This window comes from Electrophorus electricus, chromosome 11, assembly GCF_013358815.1.
Source record: "Electrophorus electricus isolate fEleEle1 chromosome 11, fEleEle1.pri, whole genome shotgun sequence".
Taxonomy (NCBI): Eukaryota; Metazoa; Chordata; class Actinopteri; order Gymnotiformes; family Gymnotidae; genus Electrophorus; species Electrophorus electricus.
In genome coordinates, this window is record NC_049545.1 from 16,258,427 (window position 1) to 16,278,404 (window position 19,978).

At 38.8% G+C, this 19,978-nt stretch overlaps 1 protein-coding gene across 6 annotated transcripts in view; it reads left to right on the top strand.

The window, feature by feature from the left end:
- The window catches only part of LOC113588360 (signal-induced proliferation-associated 1-like protein 2), an 80,359-nt gene that overhangs the window by 23,355 nt on the left and 37,026 nt on the right, over nt 1–19,978 (top strand). For all 6 annotated transcript variants that reach the window (XM_035531598.1, XM_035531596.1, XM_027027507.2 and 3 more), the window contains exons 2-8: nt 932–2,692; nt 5,993–6,126; nt 6,897–7,085; nt 12,414–12,588; nt 13,263–13,366; nt 14,718–14,875; nt 15,290–15,866. In XM_035531598.1, coding sequence (XP_035387491.1) covers nt 1,303–2,692; nt 5,993–6,126; nt 6,897–7,085; nt 12,414–12,588; nt 13,263–13,366; nt 14,718–14,875; nt 15,290–15,866 — 2,727 coding nt within the window. In that variant the 5' untranslated portion in view covers nt 932–1,302. The remainder of the gene's footprint in view (nt 1–931; nt 2,693–5,992; nt 6,127–6,896; nt 7,086–12,413; nt 12,589–13,262; nt 13,367–14,717; nt 14,876–15,289; nt 15,867–19,978) is intronic.

A 19,978-nucleotide genomic window follows, 5' to 3' on the forward strand; every position in this document is an offset into this window, starting at 1 on the left:
AAAAATAAGATTCACCATTTGAATTACGAGGTACAAGTTAATTTAGCTGAGATTTTTGATTGTTTATTGGAAGTATAAATGCATTTAAAGACAGGAAATACATTTATTCAATAGTGCCTTATAAGCTCTAGCACACCAGCAAGATGCTACTTGTGTGCTGTCCTAATTGCAGTCATGAACAAAAACAAGTCATTGAAGCTTGCTTGAAACCTCTTAATTGTTTTCCCAAGCAGGCATCATATCACAAGTCTGCACATTCCTACTCTTAATGTGACACTCTGAAGCTCTAATTGGAAAATTTAAATATCCATCCTTAGATCACTTTCTCAGAGCTTGTATTTGCAAAGCATCTTTCTACACTAAGAAACTCAGAACTGCTGTCTTAAAAGGAAACTATCTTTAAGCCTTACAGAGCATTTTACAATAAAATGGTCTGAATAGATTATTGAGCACTTCTTGTCTGAAGAGAAACAAAGCCAGACAAGAGTTAAACCCGGCTAGTGCACCTGAAAATAGGTTATATTAGGGATGTATCACACTGTGCTCTCTTTTTATGGATGTCCCAGCCAGCTCAGAGAAAAAATGAACTGCATACTCATGATCCATCAAGAAAATGGAAGTCACATTGTGCTAGTTTATGAAAAGTTTCACAAGTTCATTAATCCTAGTTATTTGATTATAAAAACTGCCATTAATATTGAATACCTTGATATGTTACTACTGTAGGCATAAGATCTGATAAAATATTCTAAATGTGTTTTGTTCCTGATCCATATAAGGGGTATTGGGCATGTGCTGTAACACAAACCCTAACTCCTAATCTTAATTGTGCCTTTTTTTTTGTCATGAAATTGTTACCTCCATGTTTTACAGAGCAACTTTATCGATTTTCTTTTTCTAGATATTAATTTTTCATTCTTCTTTTTTTCAGATTCTCCAACTGTCATGCTCAGCTTTGTTAAAGGAGGCCTGTGTCTCTGAACTTCAGTGTCTTAGCCAGCTCTAACATCCAAAATGCTGTTTGTCTGTCATTGAATTAGCTACTTCTGAGGAAATAAGTTGAAGGTTTGCCCATGCTGAAGGTTTGCCCTTCATGCTGAAGCCTGTGGGGGGAAAAAGCAGCTCCTCTCTTTCCTGAAACTCAGTTGGGTAACCCATGACAATGTAACTGATAGGCAGCTTGAGAGCTCACTTTCCCAAGCAGTTGCAAACAGGATGTCATCTTAAGCCCTGGCATAGACAAAAAAAAAACGCAGTCACTGCCTGCGTAGTCACTGGAGGGCTCCAGGCTCCTCTAAAGTCATGCAGTCTTCAGAGGAGTTGTTCAAAGGGAAACTGAAGACCTTGAATGGGAGCATGGGGCCTCCAGCTACCAACCCACAGGGGAAGCATGAGGGGGGTGGAAAACCCAATGGCACACCTGCCATGCCCAAAATGGGGGTGCGTGCCAGGGTGTCAGACTGGCCCCCAAAAAAGGAGCTCTGGGATAGCCCACATGGACCAAACTATGAGAATGTTATTATGGCCTTCCAAAATGGGCAGTTCAACCAAAGCATAGAAATCTCTGAAATGAGCAAAAAACCTCTGGAACTCGATCTTAATGACACAAAATATTCACTGAGTGACATTTTGAGTCGATCCCCTTTAAAGGGACTTCATCCTATACGGCAGCGAAGTAACAGTGATGTGACCATCAGTGATATAGACACTGAAGATGTAATGGACCAAAATGCCATCAACCCAAACACTGGTGCCTCATTGCATCGGGAGTATGGCAGTACTTCCTCTATTGACCGTCAAGGTCTAGGTGGGGATGTATTCTTTACATTGTTAAAGGGTTACAGAGTAGATATGTTGGACCATCGGAGTGCACCTCCAACTGGTTTTCCAGAGCTTCTGTGTTGTGATACTGGTCTCTCACCTAGTTTGCAAACTGCAGCTCAGATAGCCCGTGGAGAATTTGTTCATATCTCAGGCTATGACTATGTGGACAGTTCCCTTCTTTACAGCCGAGAGAGAGAGAAGTCCTTCATGCGGCGGCTTAAGTCAGAGTCATCTGAGACATCACTCTTTCGCAAGCTGAGAACCATTAAGAGCGAGCACGATGGTCTCAGGCTGTCCACTGAACAGGATGACCAGCGGCCTCTCAGCTTTCAGAAGTGCTTTGCACACTACGATGTCCAGAGTATACTCTTCAACGTCAGTGAAGCAGTAGCAAACCGAGCCAGCCTTGGTCAGAGAAAGAACACAACCACTGGTGCCTCAGCTGCTTCACAGTATCAAGTCCCAGGAAATTGTGCAGTAAGTGGAAATACCTGCAGCCCTGCACCCATGTTTGAGCCCCTACTCGGCAGCCATGAAGACATAAACCCTAAGGAGAACCTGGATGCTGATGAGGGCGATGGAAAGAGCAATGGGCTAGTATTAAGCTGCCCACATTTCCGCAATGAGATTGGTGGTGAGGGCGAGAGAAGGATTTCTCTCTCTCGGACCAACAGTGCCACCTACAGTGGTGGAGGGGAAAATTGTTCCTTTGAATCTTCATTAAGCTCTCATTGTACCAATGCTGGTGTTTCTGTGCTGGAGGTGCCACGGGAAAACCAGCCCATTCATCGTGAAAAAGTCAAGAGATACATCATTGAGCACATCGACTTAGGAGCATACTATTACCACAAGTATTTCTATGGAAAAGGTAAGCCTTATCAATGTGTGTAGTGTACATGAAAAAATGTGAGCCTTATTAATTAATCACATTTTATCAGTGAAGTCCTGATGCGTTCCAAATAATGATGTATGTGCCATTAAGGCATGTTTTACTGTACTGCAAGTGCCTGCGCAATAGTAGGCTTTGTTTGTTAGTAAATTTGTTTGTTAATGTTTGCAAGTGGGGGATGGGGGCTGCGTTTTCATGCACAGTGAATGATTTCACTCCTGTCCAAATGCTCTGGTTTGTTATGTGAGATGAGGAAAAGGAAGTGTAGGGTGCTGTGCAGCTGTTGCCCATGGAGAGGTGCTTCTGTGCTGGCAGGCCAAGAATGGCTCTTAGAATATACCTGCTTAGCTTAGTGTATTTTATTGGCTATTTGTTTGCCCTAAGAAACAGTGGCTTTATGTCGGAATCCTTGTTTCCCGTGGTTCTATACTGAAAAATGTTGCAGTGTATGGGTGAACAGCACAGTCATGCCTCCTCCATATCTGACATGTACCTACCCTTGCAAAATGAGTCCTGATCAAATGATGATAAATCATGTTAGTGGTCTTATTCTTTTAGGAAACTTATGAGGGCATGCCTGACACTGCATCCACAAGAGACAATTAGTAGTCCGTCTGTAAAAGTAACACCTGTATTTGTGCAGTACGATTTTTCACAATCTGTCAAAACAGTAAGTAAACTACCACATTGGGCATTTGAAATGGTAAGATGTAAAACTCTCTACACTCTCTGCAACCCTAACCCTAACCCCTCATCTGCATGATGCAGGAAGTAGCATTGACTAAACTTTTTCTGTGTATGTATTTTTTGACAGGCAAACATACATAACTTGCACAGGAAGTGACACACAACACAGTTCTACAGAACTTTATCATGTCATTCCAGTTTCCTGGTTAGGCTTCCTTGTCACTAGTTACCTTTTCATTTAAGTTTTCATCTCCTCCTATTAGCCCATATTGAGATGATGCAACCAAATGATTAAAGTAATTTGTTTTTGATATTCTAATATCTGTTCATATTTCTCACCACATTTCACATGAATCACAACTGGGATGATATTGTATTTATTTAAGTCATCATACTAACATAATCTTTAGAGTCAACAAAATGTTAGTCCTTTCCATTTAAGGATCTTGTGAACTCTTGAGATTAACAGTTTCTGTTAATTATGGAATCCACATTATCATTCATTATTGAATGACATTAAAGGTTGTTTGTTTAGGGCATTTTCCCCATAGGTTCACAGTACTCCTACTCCTAGTATGACCTCTTTAAAAAAATTGTAACAATGAAAAGTATTAAGACCTGTCTAGAGCTGTGTAATCCTTTTTAGGCACCTGCTATGTCATGTATTTACAGTTATAGTTCTTGGAATGATGACCCTTTTGATGAAGTTTGCATTCATGTAGTCTTTTTTTTTTTTTAAGCCTGCTTTAGAAAAAAATAAACAGTGAATATAATCTACAAGTAAAATAAGGAATAAATGCTATTCTGGGTATTATTCTGAGTACTCTTTTTGTCAGGTAACCTATCTTTAGGATGGTCACAGTGATCTGTTAATGAGATACCAACTTATTTGTTTTTCTCAGTGTCATCTATACTCTGTGGAAGTTTTTTTAGTGGCAACTTTGGTTACAATTACAATTACTAGCCTTACCATATCATTAGAAATCCCTCAGAACAATTTGTATAAATGCTAAAATTGCTAAGGCCTAATTCCAGCAGCTAGTCATGGGCTACAGCAAGCACTTTTTAAGAAAAAAAATCATGAGTGTCTTATGATGGGCTAAATTTGATAGCTTTTGAGACTAAGACATTTTGACCAAAAACAGATCTCCTTTATAAGGAAGGCAGACTTCAAAGCAGTGATTCTGTCACTGAACACACCTGAACATGACTGAAATCTGCAAGATGGAGTTGAATTAATGTGGAGTGATTTCTTAAGGAAACTGGATTTCTCTCTTCTATACGTTTTAGGGATGGTATGATTTCAAGAAGGTTATTTTCTAGCCATGGGGCTTAAAATATGAAAACTGGAGGCTAAAGAACTGTAAACCATGTCTATCAGTAGTCTAATTTTGTTTTCTTCTTCCACTCATTTCTCCAAATAGTTCCAAATTTGCAGTGTTAATTCCCAGTAGTGAATGTCCTCTTATGAAAGCCATCTTAGTTTTTATATGAGACATTATTGAAAAATGAATTTTGCAGACTTTATTTTAAATGATGTATTGTATTTGCCTACTCTATGATGTCATGCCCTGCACATAATGGCCTAAAATGATGCAGGATGTCCCAAAATGCACAAATCTTGCTTCTCCATCTCTTATTTCAACTCTTCATTTGTTTTGAGAGCACTGAATTAAACACTGAGCTGAGGAAAAGAGGAGACCTGGCAGTGGTAGGTCAGGGGTTACAGTTCTTGTTAAGGTACTTGACTTGGTTACTGGTTCAAGCCCCACCACTGCCACTGTTGGGCCCCTGAGCAAGGCCCTTAACCCTCAGTTGCTCAAGTTGTACTTGTCATAATTGTAAGTCGCTTTGGATAAAAGTGTCAGCTAAATGCTATAAACGTAAATGAGATAAGGAAAAGGTTATAGGACACCCTCAATTATCTCCTTAAACAATCAATTCTGTTAAAAGGCAAATAAACTAGAATACAATCAAAACTTTACTAACTAATCCTGTATTATATATATATACTGGGCAAAGCTTTTTAATTTAGTATATTGCCATACAACAAACCAGTATGCAAGTCTTTTATTGTTAAAAAAAAATGGCTGAATTAATATACTCTTTTTACAATTACAGATATAAATGAATGCATATGAAAATTTGTTGAACATATTCTAACTACTGTAGATCCTGTCTGCTACTAAGATATTTGCACAAAAAGAATGGGCTATGTCAACTTTGCTGGCAACAAGAAAACTGTATATGCTGTCTTACCAGACAGACCTTTTTTAACCTCAACCTGCCCTCAACCTACCAATGGGATTTTAGCCACCTATCTTAACACTTATTGAACCAGTGTACTAGTCAGCAAACATGGAAGGGAAAAACAAAAGTGGTAAGGAAGTTAGCTGGTAGCATTTTTGCTGGGTCAATACAGTAAAATGTCCATAGATCAGTTTGCTCTTGTGCAGTTCTTCTTGTATTTTAACATACCACTCACATTAATGGCCTAAGAGAGCCAGAAGAATACTGCTAGAATGAAAGAATGTCTACTAATATCTCCTCTCTGTCTTTAATCTATTCTCCTCTTTCACTGATAACTTTCAGACCACCAGAATTACTTTGGGGTGGATGAGAACCTTGGCCCTGTGGCTGTCAGTGTGCGAAGAGAGAAGCTTGAAGATGGGAAAGAGAAAGAGGGATCACCATACAGTTATCGTATTGTATTTAGGACCAGCCAGGTAAATCATCAAATTCTTATCCAAATGTCAGGCATCACGGCTGAGGCAGTCAGGGATTACTAATTATTTATTTTATATACTGTTATTTTTTATTAACAATTATTTTTTTTACTGTCAAAAAATGTCATAAAACTGAACACTTAAGCACACATCACTCAGTCCACAGTCGTTGCCTTCTGCAATCTCCAAAGCTTTGTTGAAGCTTTGTTCCCCACAAACTAATAGTCATTTTGCAGTAAAGCAGTGGAGTGGAGAAGCGTTCAGTTTTGAGGGCAGTGTGTATTTTTTTCTTTCTTTTTCCACATATCACACACACATACATCTCTTTTAACTCCTAATGGCTTTTTACTGTTTTCAGTTATTTCAGTTATTTCTGTGTCCATGAAATAAATTACAGAAATATTGGTTAGAATATTAGTTCAGCACACAGGTTTGGGTTTTAATATCACCTTGGTCCACAAGACTACATTTACCCCCATCTTTAATGACCTCTTATTAAGACCTTTAGACTCCCTCAAGCTCTTTCTAAAATAGGCAAAAGTGAATAAATAATGGTATATGTTTTCTGTCATTGAATAATTTTGGTTAAAAAAAAATACATCAGGGGTTCACTAATACATTTTAAGGCATATTGATGTTGCATTGCATATTAATATTATGAAAACCCTATTGCTCTCCATTTTGCTAAGTGCTACATCTCTCCCTTTTGCTTTCTAACTCTCTCTCTCTATCTCTCTCCATTCTCTCACACTCTTGCTCACTCTCTGTAGCTGACTACACTACGAGGAGCAGTTCTGGAGGACGCAGTGCCCTCCACAGCCAGGCATGGAACAGCCCGTGGTCTCCCCCTGAAGGAAGTTTTGGAGTATGTGGTTCCTGAGCTGAACATCCACTGCCTTCGCCTGGCCCTCGGTTCTCCCAAAGTCCCTGAACAACTCCTCAAACTGGATGAGCAGGGGGTAAGTCTTACTTTTGCTTCCTCTCCTCTCATCACCATGTGGCTTTTTAAAAACTGTACTTTTACCCTTGTGACAACTTGTGCATTGAAAGTAAGGCCAATTAACATTTCTGACTATTTCAGTAGTGGAATAGCATTAATCAGTGACATTGTGAGTAGGATGAATTGGTGTGGCAGTTCAGAATCCAGCATATTCTCACATCATATGAACTTCCAGTAGAGACATAGGCCTGAACAAATAAAATGGGTTTGAAATTGTATTTCTTGCCTGTTCTTCCACCATCTAATTTAGATATCAAAAACAAAAGGAGAGAGTTATTTTTCTTGTCAAAGTTGACGGTGCCTGTCAACACTGCTTATATTCCCCTGGCTTCCCAGTGACTGTAGAAGCACAGGCAATATCATGTTAAAGGTGAATCAATAAAAGCCCCTCGCTTCCACTGATTTTTCTCAGCCCTCCTTTTTGCCATCAAGAAGAAATTCAAATGAAGAGTGAGTCATATATCTAGAAGGCCATGTTAATTCATAGATAATGGCGTCTGATTTCCTATGCAGTATAATTGGTATTTTTATTTGAGCAGATTGTTTATCAGTGTTATGGCTCATTTTGTCCTAAGTGGAAACCACTATGCATGATCTCCTAAATGGGCACTAGTGGAGGGGGAACCCATTTTACTTATCTGACTATCAAAGAATCTGCTATTTGTTAGCATGATTTTGTTGGCTAGTGCAGTTCCCTCAACAATGTATCAGAGGTTCTCATAAGGACCACAAATCTAACTGGGATTTTTACTGTAAGACTACTGTAAGATTTGTAAGACTTGCGCGCGCACACACACACACACACACACACACACACACACACACACACACACACACCCTCCCCCTCCCCCCACCCATGCACCCACCTACATACCCACCCACACACAACTCCCATGTGAGTCATTGTTTCCTGCCTAGGGATAACAGTATGACCCTTATTAACAGCAGAAACTAAGTGTGAAGAAATCAACAGCAATCTCCATTTTGCACTCAGTACAGTCAGCCACTGACATTACAGGTTATCTCCTGCATTCTGTCAAGTCGCATTTAATGGCATATGTGGTTGTATTATTATTTACTTTTGGAGCTTGACAAGTTTCTGTTGTATCAATGGCATGAGAGGTAATGTGTGCATTTCCAACCAAATGCTAACATGTATTTATATTAAACTGAATATCGATTTTTGTGCCGTTTTAAACAAAATAAAGATCAACTGTATAAGCACTTAGCAAGCAGGGCTGATGTCCGTGTGTGTGTGTAATGTAGGCAACATCTAGTAGTTTCTGTAACAAAGCCTATTAAAACCCAGATACAGTCAGAGACTGCCTAATTGTATGGAACTGCCAACATAAATCCGTGAGAAAAGGGAGTGAAAAGTGTTTTTTTCCAGAGCAGATAAAAGTCCTGAAAGCATTCGTCATCAGTAAAAGAAACAACCTAGCAGATCACAGCCTTCTAATATCTTCAAGTCTTCTAAGCTTCTGCTTGAAAGTCTTAAATCATGTGCTGAAGCCACAGACAGGAAAAAAGAGGAAAAAAATACCAAGACTGTATTTGCTGAATTGGATTATCTTGTAAAAGTTACTGTCACCTACTAATCATAATGAGAATTTTACAGTATAATAATACTGAGAATCATTGTACTTTTTTTTTTTTCAAGACTTGTCTGACTTACTTTCTGGTACTTTTTATTTTACATTGTGTAAAATATTTATTATTTTCTGGCAATGTAATGTTTCTTTAATTACTTGAGTATATTGCTCTTATGTATTCCTCCAAGATCTAATATATTTTTTATTTAAAAAACCCCCACAAATTTTCTGATGTGTATCATTTTGTACTCCTGGTAATGGGAGTACCTGCCCTTAGCCTACCCAACCTCACTTTATAAATCCATGGGAAGTATTATGTGTAGTGAGCTGACCCAGTAAGCAGTCTCTGCCTGAGGGCTGACTAAGAAATAGCGTCTATGTGACATAATAGACTAATGGTCTACAGTCTGTCACCCACTAAGGCTACAAAAAGAGCATAAAGGCACAAAAGAAAAGAATGTTCACATTGTATTATGCTACAGTAATATTGCATAGTGGATTTCCCCTGGCTAGTTTTATCTTTCTCATTTAGTTATGGAAACTATAGCTCCAAACCTCTGAATGGCTGTGTTTGGTAGTCATTGTCATCTGGACTGCTGGAAGGTTGTACATTTGTATAATAATCCTATACATTCAATTATCCAGTAATCCAGTAATATTATACATTCACACAACACAAATCATCCAGCCTGTGTAGTGGCTATATGTATAGGTGCGCTGTGACTGAATTGAACATTATGATGGGGCTGAACAGTCAGTATGGAGCAGGACATGACTGGCAAAAGTAGGATTGTGAGGTGGCAGCAGTGGATGGGCAGTTGGTCAGCATATAGATGTTTGTGAAGTATATTATAAGCAGATGTCACAAGAGAGCCCAGGGATGCAGAAAAACAGTGATGTCACAGAGAGCAAATGAGGACATTATGTAAAGCACTCAGTACACATGGAGTAACAGTGTCTTTTCCCAGTCTCTGTTTCTACCAGGCTCAGGACACACTGACCCTGCAGCTGTGAGTAAAGAAAAGAGAGAAAGATCACTCACTCTCTCTCTCTCTCTTGCTCTTTCTGTGCATGCTTGTGCATGTGTGTGCTCATAACTGTCATTTTTAGATTTGTGTGCAATTTATGCTACAGTTTTGTCCAGTCAAACACCGAGATGGGGACATATGCCCATATTTTGTCCCCCTAAAGTGGTTGGTTTCAGAAGATTACCTAAGGTTTCGGGGGAGAGTAAAATGTCAGTGACAGAATATATCATCATTTGTAGTGCTGACTTCAATTTCATTTTGAGTCATTTAAAATTAATTTCAGTGCATTTCTGGGCATTTTACAATAGACACTGTTACAAAGCAACTTTACAGAAATGTGGGTTCAGAACCCTACTGAGCATGCTGAAGCCAACAGTGGCTAGCTAACACTGATTTATACTCACACCTTCTGTTGGCAGGCTGTTCTTTGTCTGTTATTTTTCTTATACTCTGCAAAAATGACAAGATATAATAACTTTAGAAGTCTATTCTGTCTGTTAAGTATAGGCTTGTTGTGTAACTGATGCATAGACTGTTTTGCAGCAGTTTGGTCCATCTTCTCTGCACTACATTAGCTGAACCTGAGTTGACACTGCTGGATTCAGTGACACTTGGCTCATATAAGAGAGATGACTGAATCTGGAGCTCAGAAATAGCAACTACAGAGTACTGGGAATCCTGCTTCTTGTCCCATCAGTCATGCTCTGGAAGCTTGTACCTAGTAAAGTTGCATAATGGATTAGTTTATTAGAAGTGTGGGTCAAATGTCCTAATATCTCTCTAATTTTACAATACATAATCAGGGTCTTATTAACCAAAGGTTATTTTAAACATGAACCAGTATTCTACAGTTATCATTCTGCTATTTTCCAGTGATCTTTTGCAGCCAAACATGTATTTTAGTTGTCAGTTTAGCTCTAAAGAACACTCCCGCAAAATCTCATGCAGAGTCACTGGTAATTTCAGATGAATGTTTAAATTACTTTTTTTTTTTACTGTGCTTTTTTGTCTTTGAAATAATATCTACATGGTTTAGTGACATTTCACAGGGCCTTTTACTGAGTGATAGATCTGCAGACTCTGCTCTGCTTTACCTTGTATTAAAACCACGGACAAGCACACACTGAATCAAAGTGGCATGGATCTCATTTGAGTGCTTACTGCTTGTTATTCTTCTGTATGTGCCCCATTTAATTAACATTTTCCTATCCTTTTTGATAAAGAAAAGCTTTGTCAAACCCTAGGTGCTGGTTGCTGATTAATGAGTGAAACGTTCTGCATTTTTTACCTTTTAGACTGCTGTTCACAAATTAATGGCTTGAGCTCTTTGCAAATGCTGTTTTTTCACACAAAGCATCTTTTGTAATAGTAAGGTTTATACCTGATGTCTGTATGCTGTTCTTTGCGATAGGTTAACTTTACATTTGTATTTAGTTTTTTGATATCTGATTTTAGTGTTTATAAAAGCAGTGGGTAAATGTGAAAAACAATTTATTAATCTGAATCTGTTGAGAAATTCAGAATCATTAATTCCAATAAGATCACTGAAAATAAAGGGATGAAGCAGTTTGTTTATCTGTGAATATTTATGTAATTTTTAAAAGAAATTAGTGCTCCAGCAGTTGACATTGGTGAAATATAGAAGACACACAAGGCAACATGGGCTGCTTAAAAATTCCAGTAGGTGGATTTTATATCATACACCTTAACATTCTTTATTTTTGTTCAGATCTATTGCTTTGCCAGCTCCAGTGTTCAAATGGACTGCAGTACATTATACTGCAGTATTTACATTTACAGCATTTGTCAGATGCCCTTGTCCAGAGTGACTTAGTATTCTTAAGATAAGGATACTTATATGATCCAGGCTATCACACTAAAGTTCTAACTAGAATGGACAAGAAGATGGTATTTTTTTTACCCACTGAGTGCTTAGTGTTTCAGTGAAGAGGTGAGTGTTCAGTCTTCATTTGATGGCAGCCAGTGTCTCATATGCAAATGAAGGAAAGACATGGGGAAGTTAAAAGGTCATAGTTTGATGCACCAAGGAAGTTGTGGATTGTAGCCCTTTGACCCCAAGGACCACTACAGTCCCTCCCTTGCCAGTCATAGCCATAAGATTAGACATTAACTGCTAAATATGCCTGGATTATGTTCACAGACTATATTAATTACAAAGTTGTGTTAACATACAAATAAATACAATACAAAGCGAATAAAGCATTACTTATCTGAGGTGACATTCTACCATGAGATAAATTATTTTGTTGGGTTTAAGAAATTCAAGGTTGTTACAATAAGTTGCCTTATGGATTAACTAATTGTTACAGATAAATTTTAGTAGATAATCAGTAATCTGTAACAAATTACATTTTAAATCTTTTGTTAGAGAGCATGTTGTATATATCAGTTATAAAGACTTCTGTGTTAAACTGCACTGGTAAACATGGGAATGAGAACATTTTCTAAAGCTGTTTTACTGTAAATGTATTTCGTGGTCAAATTAACCAGTTTTTTTTTAATATATCACACATTTTCTTATCACGATTCCCAAAAAACGTTGTTTCTTTTGAAAAGCTTTGTATACATGTTTTGAAGTATATGGCACACGTGTTCACATGTGTGTGTTTGCATGTGCGCGTGTGCGCTTGTTGGCTTGTCTTGCAGTTAAGTTTCCAGCACAAGGTGGGTGTGTTGTACTGTAAGGCGGGTCAGAGCACAGAAGAGGAAATGTACAATAACGAAAGTGCAGGGCCTGCACTGGATGAATTCCTGGACCTGCTGGGCCAGAGAGTGCGGCTGAAGGGCTTCACCAAGTACAGAGCACAGCTGGATAATAAGAGTATGCGCACAAACAACTTTAGCTTAAAAACACAGAAAATGTTTTTGTTAATATATTGTTTTCCATAAAATTGCATAAGGTCCAATGACATGGATGTGCAGGTTGAAAGAAATGCAGGATATAAACAAAACCACCTATACTTTGATTAGAAATGGTTCAAAGTTCAAACAGCACCATGCTCAGTCCCTTTAGAACATGTCTGCACAACCATTTTCATCTGTTTTTTCAGCTTCCAGTGCTTTCACTGAAGTGTGTTTGATTCAATGAATTTTTAAACACCCTCATGTGTTCTTTATTTTACCTTTTACCTTTCCATTCATGAGCTATCCCCCCACACGCATGCGCACACAAGCAGAAAGCTCACGCCTGACACTAATTGGAAGTGATGGTGCATGCAGGGAAGTGGGAGAAGCAGCTGTTTTGTCTTGCTGTCACTATGCTTGGCTAGGATGCCATCCAATGAACCTTGACTTGTCATTTATTCTTTTCAATAAAGAGCATGTTTGTATATGTTTCTATAAACATTTGTGTGTGTGCTATTAAGCCTTTATTTGAAATAATCTATGTCCAGTTCTTATTCAGTTTATTCTTCCTCGTTCACAGGGGCTTCTCTGTTGTCCATGTTTGCTTTGTAGCTTTTCTGACTAAGCACCATGTGTGTCTTGCCATTACAGCGGACTCCACTGGAACCCACTCCCTTTACACTACGTACAAGGACTATGAGCTAATGTTTCATGTGTCCACTCTCCTCCCCTACACTCCCAACAACAGACAACAGGTCAGTGTGCTTATGTTTAAGCTCTAAAGGGACATTTATATGAAGGTCAGATTTTATCTGAATTGTCCTAGATAAATATCTTGATTTTTGTTTGTTTTTTTTAACTACCTGCCGTTGTCCTTTTTACTTTTCTGGGGTTGCATCAGATGTTTGTTGTGGCAATGGTGCTAAATTGCAAATGTGGACAATGATCTATAAGTCTTCAGGAGAGTGTTAGCTGTGTCAGCTACCTGCTATAATTGCTGACATAAACAATACAAATAAATAAATAGTTAAAAGGTGGCCTCATAAATCAGATAGCAGCTCTCTAGACCCCTGGCTAGTGGCCAACTTTTCTGACAGAAAGCCCTAGTTAAAAACAGAAGAGGGCTGATTATATGGTGGTAAGCTTTTCTAAGCAAAGCTTGTTTAAGCAAAGCTTGTCCATCATCCATCCTGTTGCGCCCATAATCCTGTTTGTTTCTGGCCCATGTGGCTTTACAAATGGGAGCTGGGCACCCCAACAGCCCGCAGTCTTACTCATAGGTCTGGATCCTGACCCTCATCATCCTCTGCAAAAACATGATGCACACGTGGCGTTAGCCATATAGTCATATAGTCAGGTGGTGTTGGCCTTTCTGGATGACTATAGATATGGATGGTTTCTATAATTAACTCATCTTACTTACCACTTCTGTCTGGAATGAAGCCCTCACGGTTGGTAGTGGATTTTGTGTAAGCTTACTGTGTTTGTTTTTAGTCTAGTTTGGTGAGAAAAGTAGACAGGCTTAAGTACTGAAATATTATAGATAGCCTTGTTTCCTTCCTGTTAAGGGTATCCTTGTTTTTTATTTAATATACATTTTCTAATTTGTTTCTTTACTCTATTGCTGTATAATGTTTAATTAATCATTACTGTAATATTGACCTTTGCTGTACTCAGAAGCATTTTGTTTTGTGTTCTTTGACCATCCTGACAAATCTCAAATTTTCAGATAAGTGTTCAGTGTATATTTTAATGTATCAGTTGTATTCTCAGTAAACGTGAGTATTAATGCTGGGCATTCTTTAACCTTCAGGGGTTTACAAAATACTTTCATTTATTTACCTATGCCAGTCACAATATGTGGCAGTGTACCCGAAGTGTGGTATTTTTGTCCATATTGTTCAACCCTTCCCTGGTCAAATATTTCCACCCCATCATTTAATAGAAATATTTTGCATGGATTTTATGCATTCAGAAGCATTATGATTCACTCCAAATCATCAGGGCTTTCAAATCATTTTAATACAAACATCCTCTAATGCTGCTGTTTTTCATTTAGATCATTTTAAGATAGTGTTCCCTCCCTCTTTCTTTATCTCCCTCCAGCTGCTAAGAAAAAGACATATAGGAAATGACATCGTCACCATCGTGTTTCAGGAACCAGGAGCCTTGCCCTTCACCCCTAAAAACATTCGTTCCCACTTCCAGCATGTGTTTGTTACTGTCAAAGTTCACAACCCCTGCACTGAAATTGTCTGTTACAGGTATGTCTGCTATGATGAAATCATCATTATTAAATTAACCTGTCTGTCCCTGAGGGATTTTTGAATTTGAGCAGTACTCTTTAGACAGCTGAAGAATTAGCTTTGATGTTAAACTAGCTTTATTAACCTCATTGAAGGAGATAACAAATCACTGCAGCGTTTAAGTGGTATGCCCCTAATTCTGCAAATCAGTAGAATCCTATATGCTTTTTTGATTTTTAATTTAGAGGTGTAATCAGTGTTTCATAGTCCTGGATTTAACTGTTGCTAGTTGGGATAGCAACTAGATTGCCTAGTTGGGCTGTTGATGATAACGGTATTTACAAAAATAGCAAAACCAAGTAATGTATATCACTTCTAAAATTGATTAAAATATTATGAGATTACAACTTTATTTCTTCCTATCACTTGCAGTGTTGCTGTATCCAGATCAAAAGATGTGCCTCCATTTGGTCCTCCCATTCCTAAAGGGGTGACCTTCCCAAAGTCAGCTGTATTCAGGGACTTCCTACTGGCCAAGGTAATCAATGGTGAAAATGCAGCACACAAGTCGGAGAAGTTCCGAGCCATGGCAACTCGCACACGCCAAGAGTACCTTAAAGACCTTGCAGAGAACTTTGTGAGCACAGCCACTGTGGACTCAGCTGTGAAGTTCAGCTTCATCACATTGGGTGCGAAGAAGAAGGAGAGAGCCAAGCCACGGAAGGATGCCCACCTACACAGTGTAGGAGCTATAACATGGAGTGTGGTGGCACGGGACTTTGGCCAATCAGCAGATGTTGAGTGCCTGCTTGGCATCTCCAACGAATTCATTGTACTCATTGAGGAGGAGTCCAAGAATGTGGTCTTCAACTGCTCCTGCCGGGATGTGATTGGCTGGACTTCCAGCATTATGAGCATTAAGATCTTCTATGAACGTGGTGAATGCGTCATGTTCTCAGCACAGGAGAACTGTGGAGAGGACATCAGGGAAATCGTCCAGCGGCTTGAGGTGAGCACCTCCTCATACCCTGAGCACAGGAATGACTCTGGAAATAGTAGGTGCCACAAAGGTCTTTGCTCATGAGCTTATTATGCCATTAATATTTTCATTTTGATATTTCTTTCAATTTTACCTTTTCTTCCTTCTGACCTGTAGTGTTTATACACATACACACACACACACACACAGGAGATCAAAATTGGAGAATAATTTATGAACACTTGATTTTTTTCAGAAATAATGTAATCTTCATTGGTCAACATTTGAAAGATTTTTTGTTAAGGGCATACCATGCCACTAGAACAGTGTTTTACAAAATAACCAAGGTATTTCAACATAAAACCTTTATTTTACAGAAAACACAATGATCCAAATTAGAGAACAGCAATGACTAACACAGAGAAAGATTACAACTAAATTTTCCGAAGGTTACAACAGTCACCAATCAGTAGGAAGTGTAGAGGCCATTGCTTTGAATGACTTCAGCACATCTGCGGCCACAGGACATCACTAGTCCCTCACGCTGCTCTGGTGTGATTTTGGTCCACTCTTCTTGCAGTCTCTTTCACAGTTCAGTGACTGTTGTGGGTTTCTTGGCCATTACATTGTCACCAAGGATTTTCCAGAGGTTTTCTATTGGGTTTAGATCAGGACTCTGGGCTGGCCATTTCATTGTTTCAATGTTTTCAGTTTCAAGGAACTGCTTTACCTGTTTTGCTGTGTGACAGGGAACATTGTCCTGCATGAAAATTGCTGGCTGATTGAGTGATGAATGCAAAGAAGGAACCACGTGTTGTTGAAGAAGGTTCTGATACACACTTGCATTCACTCTGTCATGTAGCTGTATGAGGGGTCCAACTTCTGTTGCCAAAAACATTCCCCAAACCATAACACTTCCTCCTCCACCTTTCATTGACTTCTTTACACACTTTGGGTTCAGTGTTTCCCCAGTTTGTCGACAAACAATGTTTCCCATCAGACCCAAATAAATTAAACTTGCTTTCATCACTAAAGTGAACTCTGGACCACTTCTCCTCTGTCCACACAATATGCTCCTCAGCAAAGGTTAGTCTAGCCTTTTGATTCTTTCTGCTAATAGAGGTTTGGTCACTGCAGAGTGGTCTTTCAGTCCAAATGCTCTTAAACGTCAAGACACGGTATGACGAGATAGATCTTTACCCTGTTCAGTGCTGAACCGGCGAGCAATTCCAGCTGCAGTGTTGAACCGATTACCCATGGAGATTCTCCGTGTTATCCTGTCCTCTCTTGCATTTGTCTTTCATGGGCAACCAGCCTTCTTGGTGGATTTGAATGAGTTTGTGATGTTGTAAAGACGCAATATTCTAGAAATCACAGACTTGGAATGACTAACTTCATGTGGACAACCTGCTGCCGGAGAGTTTCAGTCACTTTGGAATGGCTCACCATCTTGCAAAGTCAGTGAAAACTTGACTTAGGCTGCCAGTTAAATAGTGTTTGTCAGATAATTAAGGAAATTAGCACCAGGTGCAATATTAACACCAATAACTTGCAGGTATCTGAAAGTGTTCTCTAAATTTGATCAGTGTTCTTTTTCAATTATCTCATTTAAGTTTTTATACTGTGCTTGCGAATATATACAACTCATGAAATAAGCTTAAAATGCTGCTCTTTTACTCCTGTTAGGATAAATTCACATAGGACTACAGTGACCTTAACATTTAGGAATTGTTCTCTAATTTTGATCTGCAGTGTGTGTGTGTGTGTGTGTGTGTGTGTGTGTGTGTGTGTGTGTGTGTGTGTGTGTGTGTGTATATATATATATATATATATATATATATATATATATATATATATATATATATATATATATATATAATATAATATAATATAATATAAAATTTATTTTTTTATTTTTTTCCCTCTTAATCAAAGGCCATACAGTTTTAACCATGCTATATAAAAACACTGCCCTTTCTCTCTGGAGAGAGCTGTTTTTTATGGTTATCTGGGGTAAAGATCTAATCATTCCCTCACAGCCAATTCAACTGAGATTTTTTCCGACTTAGTCCCAGGGGCTTGTTTAAACAAAAAGTAGAGGTTGTAATTAAAGATTAGCTTTATATCTCTTGCGGGTATGTTTAGTGTGACTGCCATAGCTGCAACCTGTGAACTTCTTAGAGAGCAACTAAATCACATCTGTGGTTTCTAATTGGCTCTCCATAAGCCTCTGAAAATGTATCATAAGCTTCTTAAAAAATTTCCCTGAAGGATCAAATGTCATGAACGTCTGAAACATTTGACCTGGGCTGGTGTATTAGTATACCTTGCTGGGCTCTTGATTTTTCTTCTTGATTTATTTTGACTGTTGAAATTCAGTGAATCTCCACTTCTGGCAATGTAATGTTTTTGGAGAGGGAGTGAGTGGGAGAAATTCACTGAGAGATTGTGGTTATTTTGTGCTTACAGAGATCCAGTGAATATAATACCCTTAGATACATTCTGAATGTACACTGTATAACTTAAATTTCACTGTTATGATAGTAAAAGATGTTAATTTGTCCAAAAGGAGCTGCTTTCCATTTCTCCTGTGTCTGTCCTTGAGCTGCATTTCCATACTATTTCTTTGCATTTTCTTGGAAGTGGGAACACAGTACTAAACATCTATTAATCTCTTTAAAGATCTAATTGATGTTCGTAAATGGTTTAATATTTAGGTATAGGGAAGGTAGTCTGAGCTGTTTGAGCATCTACAAAGACTGGTCAATTGTAGTCTTGTTTTTAAATGAAGGAATATTGACACTTAATCATCAACTATGATGGGATGTTCTAGGACAGTGCTATTCAAATCTGGACCTTGACTCCAAATCGCATCCTATGACTTGTAATCCCATGTAGTTGATTGAATAATTTATGTAACAGTTAGTCACTTTGTCCTCACAACTGACTCCTAGATAAAGGGAGGTTGGAAAATCTGTAGGACCTGAACCCTGAGGATTGTGATATGATTGCCTCTGGTCTAGGCTGTCCCTGGCGAGTTGAGGACAAATGAGTCTCTCACAGAATTGCTGCTGTGTGCTGGATACATAGGATTAGTCTCATTCCTTTTTAGGTTTCATTTTTGCAATGTCAATGCAGTACTATGCCTGCCATCATGTCCACAGAGGTCTCATGGTGGATTTCAGAGTTTCTGATTCTGTTGAAAACTCAATCCATATTATGAAAGGCCCCAGTGTCACCTACCCCCAGATGATTTAATGGAGAAAGAGATGAGAGATGCTGCTTTGTGACATCATCTTTTGTAAAAAGTACTATATAAATACATTTGATTTGAAATTTGAGATTATTGCACTCCTGGAGTTTTCATGGCTGTCCCCATAGCTAGGCTACCTAGCAGCTGGTTATTGTGGTGGTAAGAAGAAGCTGGATTTTTCAGTTAAACTGAAAACACTAGGGCTTTGCTGCTGTGTTAGCATTAAACTTGTTCAATTAAATCCCCTTTTGTCTTGAAATCACTGAAGCAGTATGCCACACAAATATACTATTACAAGCCATGGGTTTAAAGTCTTCTTTGAGACCTAAGCACCCTACTTGATGTGTTGAGAAACTATAGTTTCTATCTATTTCCTTATTTGTATTTTGTGTGCTTCTAAACAGGTAGCCTTCTGGTCTCTCAGCAGGGCTCCAATGCCAGCAATCAGGAGGTCAAAACACAAGCTGAAGCTGTCCTTGTTTCTCCTAGCCACATGCCTGCTTGGCACGTGTCACAGACCCAACCACTTCACTTCAGGGGTTCTCAAGGGTTGAGTTCGTGGTTGTGCGTGTGTGTGGTTGAGCATGCACATGGAAACGGGGCTTCGGGCAATGGAGGGAAAAATTGTGATGAGACAGAAATGGTATCCTGTGTCTGTATAACATCCAGCTGCTCTCCAGAAGGACAGTATATATTAACATGTGAAATGAGCCTGTGAGGATCAGTGTTAGGATGGGTTTTCTCATTAACTATGCTAATCATGCCCTCTCACTTGATTCCACATGCCTGTGTGCTAAGATGCAAGCTATGTGTTTGTAAGTTTTTGTGGTCTGTGCTATGAAATTCTGTCACTGGATTTAAAAGCAGCATTGGCCTAACTGCAGAAACC